Source organism: Lepisosteus oculatus, chromosome 28 (genome assembly GCF_040954835.1).
Source record: "Lepisosteus oculatus isolate fLepOcu1 chromosome 28, fLepOcu1.hap2, whole genome shotgun sequence".
Lineage (NCBI taxonomy): Eukaryota > Metazoa > Chordata > Actinopteri > Semionotiformes > Lepisosteidae > Lepisosteus > Lepisosteus oculatus.
The window spans coordinates 384,110-400,325 of record NC_090723.1 but is presented as its reverse complement, the minus strand read 5'-3'; the positions used below and the strand labels follow the sequence as shown (position 1 = coordinate 400,325).

At 46.7% G+C, this 16,216-nt stretch overlaps 1 protein-coding gene across 1 annotated transcript in view; it reads right to left on the bottom strand.

The window, feature by feature from the left end:
- vat1 (vesicle amine transport 1) overlaps positions 1-15,479 on the bottom strand; it is a 37,197-nt gene extending 21,718 nt beyond the window's left edge. The window contains exons 1-3 of the mRNA XM_006638087.3: positions 15,336-15,479; positions 14,791-15,207; positions 9,129-9,336 (exon numbers count right to left, since the gene is read on the bottom strand). Of these exons, the coding sequence (XP_006638150.1) occupies positions 9,129-9,336; positions 14,791-15,180 (598 nt within the window). The 5' untranslated portion in view covers positions 15,181-15,207; positions 15,336-15,479. The remainder of the gene's footprint in view (positions 1-9,128; positions 9,337-14,790; positions 15,208-15,335) is intronic.
- Between the last annotated feature and the right edge of the window lie 737 nt (positions 15,480-16,216).

The window sequence follows — 16,216 nt, the reverse complement described above, 5'->3', positions numbered from 1 at the left end:
TGTACCTGCAGATCCATGGGATCTCCTTGGGAGAGCAGCTGGATGACATACTGGGGTTAAAAAGATACTAGCTTGCAAACGTGCTGAATCGGTGGAGTAGTCTGATTTTTTTCATTTTTATCATCTTACAGAGCAACGCGATACACAACTTGGAATAGTATAGCTGTTCTGGAGAAATCCTGACTCCATCTCTTCTCCTTGATCCTGCAACGCGGGAAAGCAAATATCATGAGACCTTAAATCGAAGCTGCCAAAGGGGCCTCGTGCTTCAGAGGCCAAGTGGAAAATGTAACACTGCCCAGGTCCGCGTCAGCATGCGTACAAAAACAAGCTCTTCGTATTCAATTAACCCATCGCTGCATCTGCTCAGAGAGACAATCAAACACTCTGCTGTCGGGAGGAACTTCTTACCTCCTCAAACATTTGCCTCTTGCTAACTAAATTGTGGTCCGATTTAATTCGGCCTCGCATTGATTTAATCTAATTTAACTGGAGGAAATTAGCGGATGTCAAATCGTTTTCTACCGAGCTCTCTCATGATGAAAACCCGAAGTATCTTTTTTTTTTTACCTTTTCCTTCCACAAACAACTTGTCAAATACTGTATCTTAAGGTTTTGAAAGCTTAGATCTGCAGTGGTGACTTTTCAGTTTTGTCCAGGTTCAGCTTTATAACTTGGCCAAGTTGGCCTGTGGCCTTTCTTGCATTTAGTAGTCATATGCGCAACAAGCTCTTCAGTTTTAAAAGGAGACATCACGGACAGAAGGAAGGGCTCTACCTACCTGATGAGGTTGAAAGGTGCTAATTCTTTACCTGTTGTATTGAGCACATTCGTGAAGTGGACTCCCAGGATGTGCTTCAGACAAAAACCCACTCCCCAGCTACAGATTCACAAGCACATTCCACAGCTAGGAGATCAGGAGCACAAAGACTAACTGTGCTACTTCTGGACTGCTGCCTGAGGTCCTCTGGTGCAGAGCTGTTAGGGCTTCCTGAGGCAAGGAGACCCTTACACACCAGGGAGAAACTACATCCTCCATCCAGGATACCTTTGTCTCTTTGGGAATTAGATTGAATTAAATGCTACTCCTAAATGCTAGTCAGTGCAAACTGGTTTACAGGAAAAACGATACTGCGCCCCGTCCATCCTGGTGAGAAACCAGAAGAGGTGTATGGCAGGCCAATGCAATAATCAGCACAACAGTAGCATCAGACACGATTCGGAAAGAGAAGCTGGTACATCTGGTAAATCGTGTGGTGTGCTTCTGTTTGACCTTTCTCCTGGTTTATCAGCTTCAAGGCTGAAGACATGTTCAAGTTTGCTTCAGTGTGGAAATGAGAAACCCAGAGTCACACCAAGGTCCTCCAACACTTGGAGGGCTAGAGGTGCCGTCAGGAAGGTCCCTTTACTAGCTTTGCTAATAAGCTCAGATTGACTTCACTTTCTAGCAACACGGCACTGAATTTCACAAACACCTCACGTTAGCAGTTCCAACTGAAGCAAGACATGAGTCAAACTGGGGCTTCCCAGCAGTCCCTACCAAGTGGGCCACTTGGGTCCTACAGATTTCACCTGTGGTCAGCATTCTTCATGACGCTACACCACTGGCCACACCCTGCTGGGGCTGTGCATGCTTGAGGAGCAGGGGGTTTCCTGGGGGCCCCCTGTAGTTTGCCAGATGCCCATGGGAGGTGTAATTGCAAACTATGGTGCAGTTTGCATCTGGGAGATTCTGTTAAGAAACAAGCAGGGGCTTAACACCAGCACACTGCAGGGACACCCCGCACAGCCAGTCTTTGTCACTGCAGGTGTGAAGGTGGCAGTGCTGTGGCGATTAAGAACTGGGAGACGGGTGGTGGCATTAAGTGACTGTTAATCACATGCTACACTTCTGGGGAAGATGCTCGACTCTGAAGTGGTACGCCTGTATGAAAGCCCTCATGTCTTCTGGGGGAGTGGAGCCTGACGACAGTGATGAATCTCACTGTACACCAAATCAGCAACATCCTGCATTCCACATGCTGTGGAATTGTTTCATTACCAGTGACTGAACACATAATAACTCAGATTCCTGGGCTCCAACACTGCTGGTGGTTTTGTATCTTTTCATGCATATCATTTATACAATTTGCTAAGTTGTTAAATCTCCCAAAGCTGCCTTCTTGGAAAATTAGTCCTCCTTTAGGCAAATTAGATCCAGTCACTATAGAGTTTGTTTGCAAAAGCAGCAACGAACTGTCAGTCAGGACTCGACTCACTCAAACAGCGCCATCAAGCAGGCAGCTTGTTTTATGGTTCTCATAAGGAATCCCAACAGATCATAACTTCCTTCTCCATATTATGGCAAGGGAATCTCACTCTGTGCCACCGGCTCGAAGTGAATTCTCCCAACATCTCGCACCCTGCTCATCGCATCAGCTCTGGCCCGATCTCGTTCACAAACGCCTACAGAGCTCACTCGTCAGCTAGAGAGGGGAGGCCAGCCTGGCAGAGCCCAAGCTTTCAGCACACAGCGGGTTCAGGGAAAGGTTAGAGGAAGATTTAGGAGTGGTGTGGGGGGGTTATGCGCAAACATATTCCAACTATCACTTTTTTCCCCACTTTCCAAAAAAAATTGGAAGAGCACCGAGCACGGGCAGCGTTTCAGGACTGAACAAGCAGCTGAGGATACAGATGTGACTCTTGTCCAAGGGGGTGGGAAGGAAAGAAGTGGACAATACGGCATTGTTCTGCACGAGATGTAGCGAAGCAGTGGGAGGGTCTCTGAAACATTTATTACTGTAGCAGAGGAGGAGTGACGTCCTGTCCTCAGCTCCCACTCTTTACCCATCACTCATCAAGGCTGCAGCTAGGCCACGTTTTCTTGTTTTAAAAAAACAGGGCACTGCTCTCGCACCCCTCTTGACGTCTCAGATTGCCGAAGTGCATTCCCACAGCTGGGAGACCAGACTGGGCTGCACGAGGCTCTAGCTCATCTCCACCCTGACGCATGAGCTCACTTCACTCTGGAGACTTGCTCCACGCACGTGACCACAGCAGGAGGGATGGGCCGTAAATCCAGAAAAATGCCTGGAACATATCTGTTTTGAAAAGTGACAACCACTCCAAGGAGGCCATTTCTGCCAGGATATGCATAAAACTGCAAAATGCACCGTCAGAACAAAGAACAAAAACAAATAGGACAGCTGAGAGAATTACACCCAATACAACAATCAGCAGCTCATGGGCTAAGTCAGTCATCAGTAGGGCTCCACATTGCTAGTTACAGCAAGAAATCCACAGTCCCACATTTCACAGCTCTCAATCTGGATCAAAGTGAAACAGATTCCTGTGCAAGAACATTTAAATTCTATACTAGCAATATGAATATTTCTACACATCTTTAAAGTCAACACAGCCTCAGGGAGTCAAAATACAGGACTCATTTGTGTTCATTTCACCCGAAACACCCTGATTTTTAATTGGCTTCAGCTGGACCGGTTTACTATTTTAAGGACTCAAAGAGCCGATATCTGAAAAGGCAACCGATTCCAAGGTCGGCATTTTGAAACGCATCAGCAAAGCGTGAGTCTTGCAGTTCAAAGCATAATTGAAGATTTGGATAGAAAGAAAAGTTGCCTTATTAGCATCTCCAGAAAAATAGCTAATTAGTACTGTGGTGAAAAAAAAGCCACATGAAAACACCCAGCCATGTTGCTAAAGCTACAACCCTTTCTTTCAAGAAACAGCTGGATGAGATCTTGGACTGATTAGCTACCACGCTGTAACGGGCCTGATGAACCAATCAATGACCTTTCTGAATCTTGATATCTGTGTGGGTACATAACGGAACAAACTTATTTCCAACACGTACTGTACCTGAGAAAACTTGATAAAATAGAACTCATCAGCAATTTGAGACCTTCTTTAGGTTTTCACCAATCCTGAAGAAACTCATTTATCTTACCTTGGTTAGCAGGCTTTATACTAATGATAATCTGTATTTCTTGCAAATATTCTATACCAAGCCATTTTAGTACAATTAATAAAGCTGTCTACTGGTACTTTGAAAAAGCTGGTCATAACTGGACTACAAGTACAATTAGGGTTTTTGTAAACAAATTTCCATAGCAAATTTTTTAAAATCCAACAAGGGCTACAACTATCACAAACTACCTCCTAAAATAAGATTATAAACAGTCATCTGACATTTAAAAAAAACAGTTTGCATCAAATCAACCACAGATTTCATAATATCTGGATTAATAAGACCTTCCTTCCTGCTCTGAAAAGAAATCACGAGCTTCAGAGCCTGAAGGACTCTTCTGGACCAGCTGGTCAGTCAGAGGTGAGAAAGAGCCGCAACGGAGAGTCGATTCAGGAAGCCCAGTCTTCTACACTAGAGCACCCTCTAGATCTGAAGACACTCAAAGTGGAAGAAGGCGCCAAATACCAAGGTTTTCCCAATTGTGCTCATTGGAACACAATGGGAACCTTCAGACTTACATCCATAGATTTCTAGAAATTCTTGAGCTATTGCCGAGCAAAACAGAAGAATGAAGTTTAATGTTTAACAATCCTCTGCCACAGTGGAGGCCTGCGCTACGCGGCTCCCGGGGGCTTCAGGCCGATTTTAAACCCTCCCAGCGAGCAGCTGTCACCGAGCAGGTGGCAAAACTGAACAAGTGCCTGTTAATCCCACCCTGGGAATGGAAAAGTGCCGACTGGCTACGGAGCCACGGCTACTCCCAGAAGTCCCATCTGCTTGTTCTCGGAGCCGCAAGGCTGGAAACACAGGACCTGACGGGCCATTAACGAGAACTCGGCACCAGGACAGGAGTTGCTACAGGAACCCGCGCCCACAACCCCAGCAGGTCCCTGCGCCAAACCACACCGGGAGATGAAGCAAGCGATCAGGACCGCGGCTTCGTTTCCACATCTTCAGCAAACAGCAGGGCCGTGAAAACGCAGAGCTACAGCACACAGGAGAGCGGCTGGGCCTTCCGACTCATGACTGGCGGGTTGTGGGTTCGAGTCCCAGCTGTGAACAGTGCCGTTGTACCTGGAGCAAAGTCCTTGACCACAGCTGTATCAACGTAGGGACAAGCACTGCTGGGGGGGTAATGCCTGCGATATACTGGCAGACCGTCCCAGAGAGAATCACACCCTCTAGTGCGCTTAACACAGAAACCAGGATGAGCTCAGGTATGGGCCTTCACACAGGCACACATGACCAGTGCACAACTCATTTTCAAAATGAGGCTGATATATTTTGATAATGTGCATTTCAAAGAAACGTTTCTTAAAGCAGACTTTTTCCTCCATTATCTTAACTTGTGACAATTTGGCAATAACAGTCACACGCTCTTATCACCAGTGATTTTGCAGCGAGTCAGCAGCCAGAAGGAGTTTGCCGAGCCCCAGCTGGGGGAAGCGCTGGAGCTCAGGGTCACTGGAGCTCGGCAAGCTGAGGCCGCAGGCAGGGCGGGGCGCCCAGCTCGCGCTCGCGTGCTGCTCCAGCCCCGCAGTGGGAGGGGCCGCATGGACATCCTGGCAGGAGTATTGGAGAGGACCCGGCCTGTCCAATCCCCACGAGAGCCTGCAGCTCGCAAGAAAGCCACAAACTAAGCGACAAACTGCAAGTTGGTCAGAAATCTCCTAATGTGCTAGAGAGCTGCAGCACATGTTCTTCCTCCATTTAAATGTGTTGTTGGAACTATAAATATAGAAAAGCTCAACACAAGCCTCTTCTCTGCACCGGTTATAAAGAATAACTTCATTCAAAGCCCTTTTTTCCCCAGCATGGAATAAACCTGTTCCTTTGCTATCTATATTTATATCAATAGTAATATAATAGCCATTATGCACACAGATAAGACAGGCCTGGTAGTGATTAATATATGCGGCCCACGAGACTTGCTTTTAGCCATGGTGGCGGCCCAGTTGATAAAGGTTAAGAACCACGGCTTTAGACAAATGCTTCAAGTTGGACATGCTTGCAGCATTACCTACAGGTTTTGTTGTGCAGAATTAGTTTTGATAATGGTTTCCTTCCTGCCACTGTGCCACACAGGTCAGAGCCCAACATTCTCTCTCATCTTAGTAACTGAAATACTTTAACTACCGCCTCATGTCACTTGCACCCTCTACCTAGTTTCCTTCTTGCCTAGCAGCTCAGTTTGAAGGGACAGTCAGATCTTGGCAGTGTTGTATGATATACCATCCACTTCATACGCAAAGGGATATTCAAGGCCTGCTTGAAAAAATAATTTATACCAAATTCCTGATCTGTGCCTTTCTACAACTTAATCTATGGGTTGTGTTGAAAGATCTTTAGTTTCCATGGTTTATCTTTGAGGTCTGCCACAACAAAGGGCTTGAGTATTAATGCAATCAGGACTTTTCCCATTTTTCTTCCATATAATGATTGGCTTTGCTTTAGATGTCTGGAGTAGCTTGTGTATATAAATTGCTACAGTATATCAAGGTATCTTTAGAGTAATACATGTGAAAATTGTGCAAGAGTCTGAACACTGAAGATATGCTCTTCTACAGTGGTGCATTATGTACACCTGCTGCATACCTTTGAAACAAATAGGGTGTATCAAACTAGAGACCAGCAGAGATGTCATTTTCTACAGCAGTCATAAAATGTCAATGAGCACAGATGTGGAAAGCTTGTTAACGCCTAACTATACATTGGGCAGTGGCATTAATCCAAAGTGACTTACAGATTCCAATTATTCATTTTGTAGTATACATAGATATTTCTGTCTGATGTAACTATTGGAGCAACAGCACCAAGTATTTTCACTTAAGGGTGCAGCAGAGCTACACAACACCCCACCTGAAGTGCTGGAACATGAGACAGGAAAAAAGATATTCAACCTTCGAGGGGACTTTCTAAAATGCAATATTAAGAAATACTACATGAGCAGAAACCCAGCTGGTATTTCTCTCGGTGCAGTACAGCTCTTCAGAAAGATCAGTGATGCACACCTTGCCCATTAGTTGCTATGTAAACAGCAGCTGAGTGCTGATGTGTGAACAGGCCGTTATCATCAAGAGCGGAGAGCTGGGTGACGGCTCAGGAACCCTGGTGCAGTCAGGTGATGCACATCTTCATACAAGGCACTTCTGTACCAATTACACTCCAGTCCCAAGTTGCACTTGTTTCCTTCGTCTGATACATCCAGCTAATGTTTCACCCCACATGAACAAGGACTTGAGCCCTGACAGGGTCATCCAACTGGTTTGATTGTTAAGTGGACTGCATCACAAAGAAACACTGCACCCAGGGAGCCTGGTCTTGGCTTGATCAAGCTCTACCCTCCCTAGAACCGCTCAGTAAATGGCTTACGGAACAAATTAAAGCCTTGCTGAAAATATGCAAAATGCATCAGATACAGGGTGGATTTTCACTTGAAAAGTACGGCAGTCACTTGTCATTTTTGATCACAGAATAAAAGGATATAGACCAGTCTGACTGTTGCCATCATTACTGCCTTGAAGTCTCTTATAGAGTATGGAAAAAAAATGGCTGGGTAACTTCTAGATATAAAGGCTTTGGAGCACAAGTAAAAGCCGTTAGCATTTCTACTGTTACAATACAGGTGACCTTATTTGATTAAGTGGACAAACTAGAACCTTGCATTGTTTTTAAGAAGCTGGAGATTTAAAGACGTTTATAAAACCTGTATAAAGGCAGAATTAAAATACAAAAATGTGATTTTCTACTCTGCAGTGAAAGGGAAGTGGGACCAGTGACAGGCGTGCGCCACAGCCTGGTCTTCACTCCGAGCAGCACAACAGCCAGCACGACGCCTCGAGCTGAGAAAAGCAAGCAGCACAGCCGTGCTGCAAGCTGAAGATCGAGCCCGACAGGAAGCTTTTGTGATCCGCTGTTTATTAATAGAACCTAAAGCAAATCTAAAAACCTACAGCTTTAAAAGCAAAGAATGTTCAGCGTGGCTTTAAACGTTTAGTAGTGAAGCATACAGTCACCTAACCCAACCTCCCACATGCCAACGACGGGCAAGCAAGCCTCTGCCCACATGAGGGCCACCCAGTAAAACACCACATCAAGAGCTGCTGGAATAGCGGAACACGGGTCAGCCGCCGGCACTCACCCGCTGACCTCATTCACACTACATCCCTGCTGCCCCCGACCAGAGCAACCTTCTCCCTCACTTTCCTTGCTCAGCTTCCTCAGCCACAGCAGGCTGGTCTGCTCCACTCGCACTCAGCACTGCAGCAGTGCAAAGAGGATTCAAACAGCTGTTTAAGGTTTACGCCTGGTGAAAAACAGGATGTGGACTCGCATAGCAAGACTGCTGATTGAATCATCTGCCCCAACAACCTAAAGGTCACAAGCAGGAAAGCTCAAGAACCAGAAAACCTTGGATTTGATTTAAAAAAATCTGAATTTCATATTCAATGGCTTTGACAACTTTCAGGACAGCACAACCACCAAATTACCTCCTGCAACAAAGGCCTTATGGCCACCATTACAGCAGGAGGACTTTCAGAAAAGCAGCTGACATTTTTAATTTATGTTGGAAATCATTCTGATGGGAATTTTTAGAACTAAAACATTACATCACTATTAACTATCTTGGCATGAGTTTTCAAGTGGACAGCAACAGTATTTCTGCTTAATTAATAAGAAGCCTTTAATACTCCAGAAGTAACTGCACTCCTCACACAAGGTCCAACATTCCCCCTTCAACTCTAAAGATCTTCTACCAGGTTTTTCTGGAACTACAGCTGGTATTTGGACAACTGGCTTTTACCTGCTGATGAATAGAGAACAGAGGGATTCTGAATTTTCCGTATGATGAATGAGAATTGTGGATGACAACATCCATATATAATTATTGAACTATCAGAGGTTCCTCTAATTTTCTGAAAAATGAGCATATCCCACTAAACAATAAAACATGGAAGATTAATCTGGAAAAATGCATCAAGAATTAGATCTATTCACACATGCAAAGAGCTTTAAATTGAACTTGTGCAGATCACAACTGTCTTCCAGGGAGCCTGGATCAGTACAAAAGTGGCCCCCTCAAAAACAAAGATGAACACACGATGGCCCAGCCCCTCCTCCTCCAAGACCGTGTTGCACGAACGTGTTTTCTGCAGGTTACCTGCCGCCATGTGGATGAGGACGCTCTGATTGGGCCTCAGGTTGCCGAAGTCGAACAGCATCATGTAGGCGGTGATGTAATTCACCGGGATGGCTGCAGCCTCCTCAAAGGTCATGCCCTCGGGCATGAGGAAGGTGTGACTGGCGGCCACGGCAACCACTTCCTGCCACATGCCGGACCTGCTCAGCACGATGACCTTGTCGCCAACCTGTGGGGAGAGGAGGAAGAGGCAGTGTACCGGATTACTGACTTCCCACGGGCCTCCACAGCACCTCGGTCACACCGAGAGGCTACAAGAGTGACAGCCATACAAGAGCAGGAGGCACCTGTGCCACCACCAGGGAATACATCTGGAACACAAGCCATTCAAACTCCACCTCCACATTCAGGGCACGAGTTCCTGCCCGGAGCTGGATTGCATTCGGTCACTGCTCTGCAGACATCCCATGCAAGTTGCACTGCAGTTCCATTACAGTTGAGATGCAATTCAGTGTCCATTCAACAGGCAACCATGATGCTTCACAAATACCAATCTGGAATTATACAATTCCTCCAAAATTACTACCCCCCCGAATAAACTGAGCAATAAAACAGAGTTGCACAAGGACAGACAGGAAGAGGGTTGACATCTGCCGAGCAGGAAGTGGGCAATCTCGGCGCGTGGTGCAAGGTCTTGGTAGAAGCACCATGTCCAATAATAAAAGGAGGAGGTCAGCTGAGACCTGCTCCAAATAGACAGCAGGGCTAAACCATTCCTTACCGTCTTCTACAGAGATGAGACTAATATTTGAGGAAACTAGATTAAAAGCAATAAAGCTCCTTACAATATGATAAGGCCAGCAGAATGCCTGCGGTGACTAACAGTAAGGCACTGCCTAATGACAATAACTCCATGAGAGAAGAGTAATATCTTACACAAACGCACAGCTTTTTAATTAGGTTCAATTGAGTTTGGTGATAAGTTACATTACTAGCGCATTACTCCACACTACGGCACTTTGTTGACTAAAATCTCCTGGGTCAATGCCCAGCCTCACAGATCTGAACACTGACCCCTGCTCAATGAGATGGTAGTGAAACAGTTACCAGACCACAACCATCCGAAACCAGCGAGTATCCATTTAAGAACAAAGAATTTTAAAAACTGCCACTAAAGGTCAACCTAAAAAACAAACAGTTTTGGGATGCATGTTTGGAGAGCTTAAATCCTTTCCAACACAGGGAAACATTCCCTCCAGCTCCAAAAGCTATCGATTTCATTCGGCACACCCAGGGAAAGCCGCGTGCAGACAGGACGCGGCCCGTTGGAAACGAGACCTCCAGCTGCAAAACCATCCCGACGGAAAGCCAATGGATAAATTTCCTGGCCACTTCAGGAAGAGGGAGGTGTTGCCGGAAAAAGCCTTGGTGGGATATTATAAACCTCTTCCTGTTTTCTAGATAGCTCACTTCCAACACCCAAAGTTTTTTTCTTGCTCCTCATCCTTACTAGGACATTTACTCTCGCAGCATCCATCACTGAGTACACTATGGTAAGCAATAAAAAAAAAAGTCCTTAAAACACAAAAAATGAAATCCTGTCTGAGACGTTGCTCATGCCAGGGTAGGATTAATGAAGCCCTTTCAATCCATTCCAATTAGTGCACTCTCTGGATCATTAAATATCATGACATGGTGTTTTCCCATTTCCTTCAATATTTAATTGGGTATAAAGATCAATTAGGCTGACTGTGGGAATAAAGTGCATTACTGAAATGGACTGACAGACCCACATTTGTGCCTGGAAATAAAAAAGGTCCATTCCGAGCCATTTGCAGCGATCAACAGAGGCCAAGCTACTGTCTGCAATTTAATTTCACACTTTTCTCGGGTTTTATTATCCTGTACACTAAGAACTTACACAGTTCATCCCAGGGAAGGTTTTAAAATGCTGTTCATGCTGGGGAAATGTCACTCTCTGTTCTTTGGTTCAGAGAGTGAAGCCTTGTCTTGGAGAGAAAAACCCGAATCTCCAAGGATAACCAATGTCTAGACTGAGTCATCACACCCCTCTATCTGCCCACCAAAACACATCCTTGGAGGACAATCATGCAACTACTATTAGAACGACCAAGATAGGATAATGAAAAATCTTGCACACGACTTCGGAAACCAGACGAACACTTGATTCGCATGAACAAAAATAGAACATGGCAAAACACTCCGGGCTGAACTGTGCCGCCTTCATGACAGCTCTGCCATCAGAATTAATTCCAGTAAGTCTGCGGCAGGTTGCTCACTACACAAGGCAGTCTTACAGCTTAAGAAGTTATGGCCAACGATTACTTTCCCCAGTCAAAACAATAGAAAGGCTCTATAGCTTCACCAAACCCTTTGATTCCAATATCAGGCACACATACTTCCATGCCACAGCAGGCTGACCCACTTCATCCTTTTTCTAGGAGAGGTTTTAAAACGGAAAAGCAGAAATAACACCAGGAATGCGTTCTCTTTAAAACATCACATTGCAGGCTTTGCGAAAGGAAATACCAGGATGACAATGTGGGACAGAGAGCTAATTGAAAGCATACGGAGAGAGTCTGAGCTGGAGAGAGCAGCTTTGTTCTTCTCATGTCAGAATCATGGTTTTTAAACTTGCTCAGTTTTGAAACCTTTTGGTTATGACGGTTCTATATACCTCTAGTTACTAACCTCAGCTATCAGACGGGCAGCAAATTTTTTTTATTGCCAAGTTAAAAACACTGTTTGGCAGCAAACTTGGCATAGCAAATCGCTTCCAGTGGTAAACATCACTGATCAAGATCATACAGTCTGGGTTCCAGGGGTGTCGCAAGCAGCATTGCCACATCGAGAATGGTTTTCTTCCTGCACTTAAGTATGTTCCTACTCTCTACCATTTTGCCCAATTTGCAAATGCAAATTAGGATCTTGAATAAACAGCTAATTAACCAAATTACGCCTGATCTGTGAAACACTGCGATGTCTAACAATTAAACCCTTCAAACTTGGGATGCCAAGCAATCCTCTAACCCTCTTCAGTCCTAGAATGTTACGGCACGTTATCCAGAGACAATGCTGCACAGATTAAACCCCCTTCGCTAACAGACGTGGTGGCATGTGGGCATGGTGGTTGGCACTACTCCCTCACAGCTGCAGGATCCTGACTCGACTTGGGGTCAGGGCTGACTGCAGGTTCAAGCTGTCTTCTCCCAGGGGGCTCTAGGGTGCTCAAGCCCACTGCACAGCACTGCCACTGCACTGGACGGACACAGGGGACTAGAACTATCTGAGCTTGGAGGATTGAAAGGTCACTTGTTACCTGTGGCCCTTCTGAAGAATGCAGGAAGCAGAAGAGTTGGTCAACCTGTCAGGTGTTTTTGTTCCTAAATCTCTTCATAGAATGAACACCTGGAACAGATCCAGCAATAACTTACTCATGTATCCCGTTGAACTCAATGCTCACCTAGGATTAGAAAGCAAGACACCTGGCAGGGTCACAGTTTCATCTGCAGTTTCAAGTGCACCAGTTGCAAACTGAACACTGAAGTAAAAAGCCATGTGCACCCTGTTTAAACTCAAGCACTTGTTAAAGAGAAATTAACTTGTACCTCGGCAGAACACCCGTACATGCTGTGGCTCATGTAATTACCTGCTCACCATGTCTACAGACCGTTATGGAAACCACTGTACTGAAGGCTTTGTGCAGCTGATGTGAATACAGGTTTACACATCCCAACTGAACAGCAACAACTGGCCATTAACAGACAGCAGTTACCACATCACTGGAGAATTCTTTGCTAATAAAGGGATTAGCAAAACACATTTCAGATCATGATTCAACCCAATTGATTATATGGAGATAAATGTTAAAATTTCAAGGAGATGTTTTCGGATCCATCTCTAAAGGGTGTATTTAGATGCTGAGCAGTGCACAATTTCAATGCAATACACAGCTGGGTCCACAGGGAGAGCAGGCCTGGTGTGGGGGCGGTTTGTCCAGGAGCACCGCGGCGGCCCCTGCTGGACCCACCCTGGGGCAGGAGGGGGGGTGGAGCCGCCCTGGGGATCACACCAGGAGCTGAGCCCAGGGCAGTGAAAGTCAGTTCAGCCAGAAAACTGTTGCTCAGTGTTTGTCTACATTTCATCCTGTTGCCAGAAAGCTCCAGTGGGGGGGATACACAACAGGACATCTAAATCAGGCCGTTTATATTCTGAAGGTTTATGACATCATGTAAGATTAAAACGCATTTTTCCCCCCACACAATCATGCTTACAAACGGAAATGTAGTTCATCAGAGAAGTATTCAATTTCTGAAGACGAGTGGTTTGTGACAGAGGAATGGTGGTAGCGGTGTAGCGACCGCAGTCCAGCCCGTACACACCTCTCGGTGTCGGGTGGGGCTGCGCGCACGGCGGCCGCGGCCATTAGCACTGTCAGCTGGAAACAGCGGCCCGGTCCTTCCGAGACAGCCTGACCAAACTGGAGAGGGGTGTCGGCTGCGCTATGGGGTGAGTCATCAATTACAATAAAAAGGTTTCAAGACGCCCGGTACAGTTCTGTGATCGACGTCAAGGCGTTTCTGAAAAGGCAGAACGCTTTCCTAACCCACGCCGCCTTCCACAGCCGACACGCACAAAAAACAGCGAACAGACAAAACGCCATCAATCACAGCCCATCAAGCCGCCCGGCTCATCAGGCGCTATGGCAACAAGTCCGACTGCAGAGCTCACACGTCTGTTCACCTGCAGAAATCAATTAACTCGACCACGGTTCGCTTCGTGTTGGCTACATCCACGTACATGAAGCCCAGAAGGCAACATTTACTGGGCTGATACTAAGCCCTAGTACACCGTCCAACAGCTGCTCATTAGCAGCGAGAAGAGATGGTGCCATTTACAGTTTGAGAGGCTGATTTAAACAAGAGCTCGGAGTGGGCGAGCGTGCCCAGGCTGCCGCGCCTCGCCCTCCCCATCAGTCGCTCCAGGGCGCGCTGCCGGTGTGCATCGTAGTGCGTTATCGACCCACAGCTGGACCCCGTGTCTCCGGTTCCCCCCAGCTGTCGCCCGAAAGGAGACCGGCACTCGACCGCACCTCCGTCTCGGGCCGGGTTCGGTGCCCAGGGCTGGAGCGGCAGCCAGACATGCGCAGAGCGCCTCACGCTGTTGTGCTCGACACAGACCATGGGCGGTGGCTTCTAGACTCATTGATACGGTTTAATTAAGCAATTAAAGCCTCATTTATCACGGCAGTCGTTCTCCAGGATCGGCGTTTATGAATGAAACGAGGGAGATCCTGCATCCGCCGCTAACCCATTTTAATCCAGAGATTAAAATAATAGCGATACATTGTGCAGCTGTGTATTGCTTTTTAAAGCATCCCCAACATGAACTGGGCACTTACAAAAAAAAACGGAGAAATGAAATACAAATAAATACGTGAACTGTCATTTCAAACTTTTTTTTTTACACAAAACGACTGCTAATGTGTCCTGCGTCCATCCTTGGCGAAGCAAACTAGAAGTTTGGCTCCGTGCAGGATTGATAAAATCAGAGACGCTGCTGAGGGGAGCTCACCCCGGCATCGCCCGAGCCAGCGGACCGCGCAGACCGCGACGAGCCCCGACTGCGCTCCTTGGACAAGACAGCCGGCGAGCAAACTTACTTTCCTGTCCGTGACGTCCTCGCCCACCGCCTCCACCAGCCCCGAGCACTCCATCCCGGGGGTGACGGGCGGCGACGGCAGCCGGTCGTACAGACCCTGCCTGCCCAGCAAGTCGGCGAAATTCAAGCCGCAGGCTTTCACCCGCACCACCACCTCCCCGGTTTTGGGGCTCGGCATCCCCTTTTTCACTTGCAGTTTGACTTTATCGTAGCCTCCATAGCCGGACAGCACTAGGGACCGGTACGTGAAAACTTCTTCCTCGACCTCCTTCTCCGCCGGTGCCTCTGCTGCGGGCTTGGACTGCTCCTGCTTCGCCTCCTCGTTCTGCTGGGCGTCTTGCTTTTGTTCTTCGGGCGTCTGCTGCTGTGCAGGTGCTTCTTCCCCAGACATCTTCGGATGGGTAACGAGAACACGCAGCTGTCAAGCAAAAGCAAAGATGCGTTTTTTTTCTGTTGGCCCGCGTCAGCGAACGAGCTGTTGTATGTGAAAAAGCAACGGTGAAGAAGCAGCAGCAAAGTCTTGCAACAAAAGAGAAAGACACCGACCCTCCGCAAAGCCTCGCAGCTCCAGACAACAGTGTGGCGTGAAGACGACTGAGCCCTCCGCTCCCCCAGAAGTTGACCGCTGTGCGAGGCGAGAGCGAAATCCCGGAAAGCGGATTCCTGGAGCGGCGGAGCGCCCGGCTGCTCTTAAAGGCGCAGGAGCAGCGTGTTCCAGGAGCGACACGGATCAGTGGTCCAGAAAACTATGAACGTCTCCACGTCACGTCCGTGCGTGAAATATGAAGTAATAAATCTTCAATTATGTGTAAAAATATGAAAAGAAGGCATAAACCTATACTTACTGTATAATAGAATATATACCAGAAACAGCTTAGGTTACGTGATCTATGGCCGATGGTTTTGGATCATTACAAAACAGCTCTGAACGCTGGATAGTTTACGATCTCTCTGCGTACAGGCGAATTGCTGACAGTATTGGTGTGCCAAAGGTAACTTTAATTATCAGTCATATTGCCCATGGCTCTGAGTCATGGATGTACGGTAATATTGGATTGGTTTTTCGGAGTCAAAGTTCACTCACTCAATTATTCCTGTTTCTTTGTTTAGCCCTGAATGAGGTGACCTATTGTCAGTATTTGACTAATAAAATAAAAACGACTGGCTGTAAAATATAGGGAAGGAGACAGATGGGAGGACTCGCTTCAGCCCATCTGGGTGATTCCTTGTACTAGAATCTCATCTAGGCGTTTTTACCTACAAGGCTGGCCAGCTTGTTCCCAACACCCACAACTCACTGTGTAAAGAGGTGATTCTTACACCACTGCTAGTGCACTCTCTCTTCATCTAAATGAGTGTGCCCAGGTTCTGGTTTTACCAGTGACCCTTAAGCAGTTATTTGGATTCACTTTGCCAACACCTTGCAA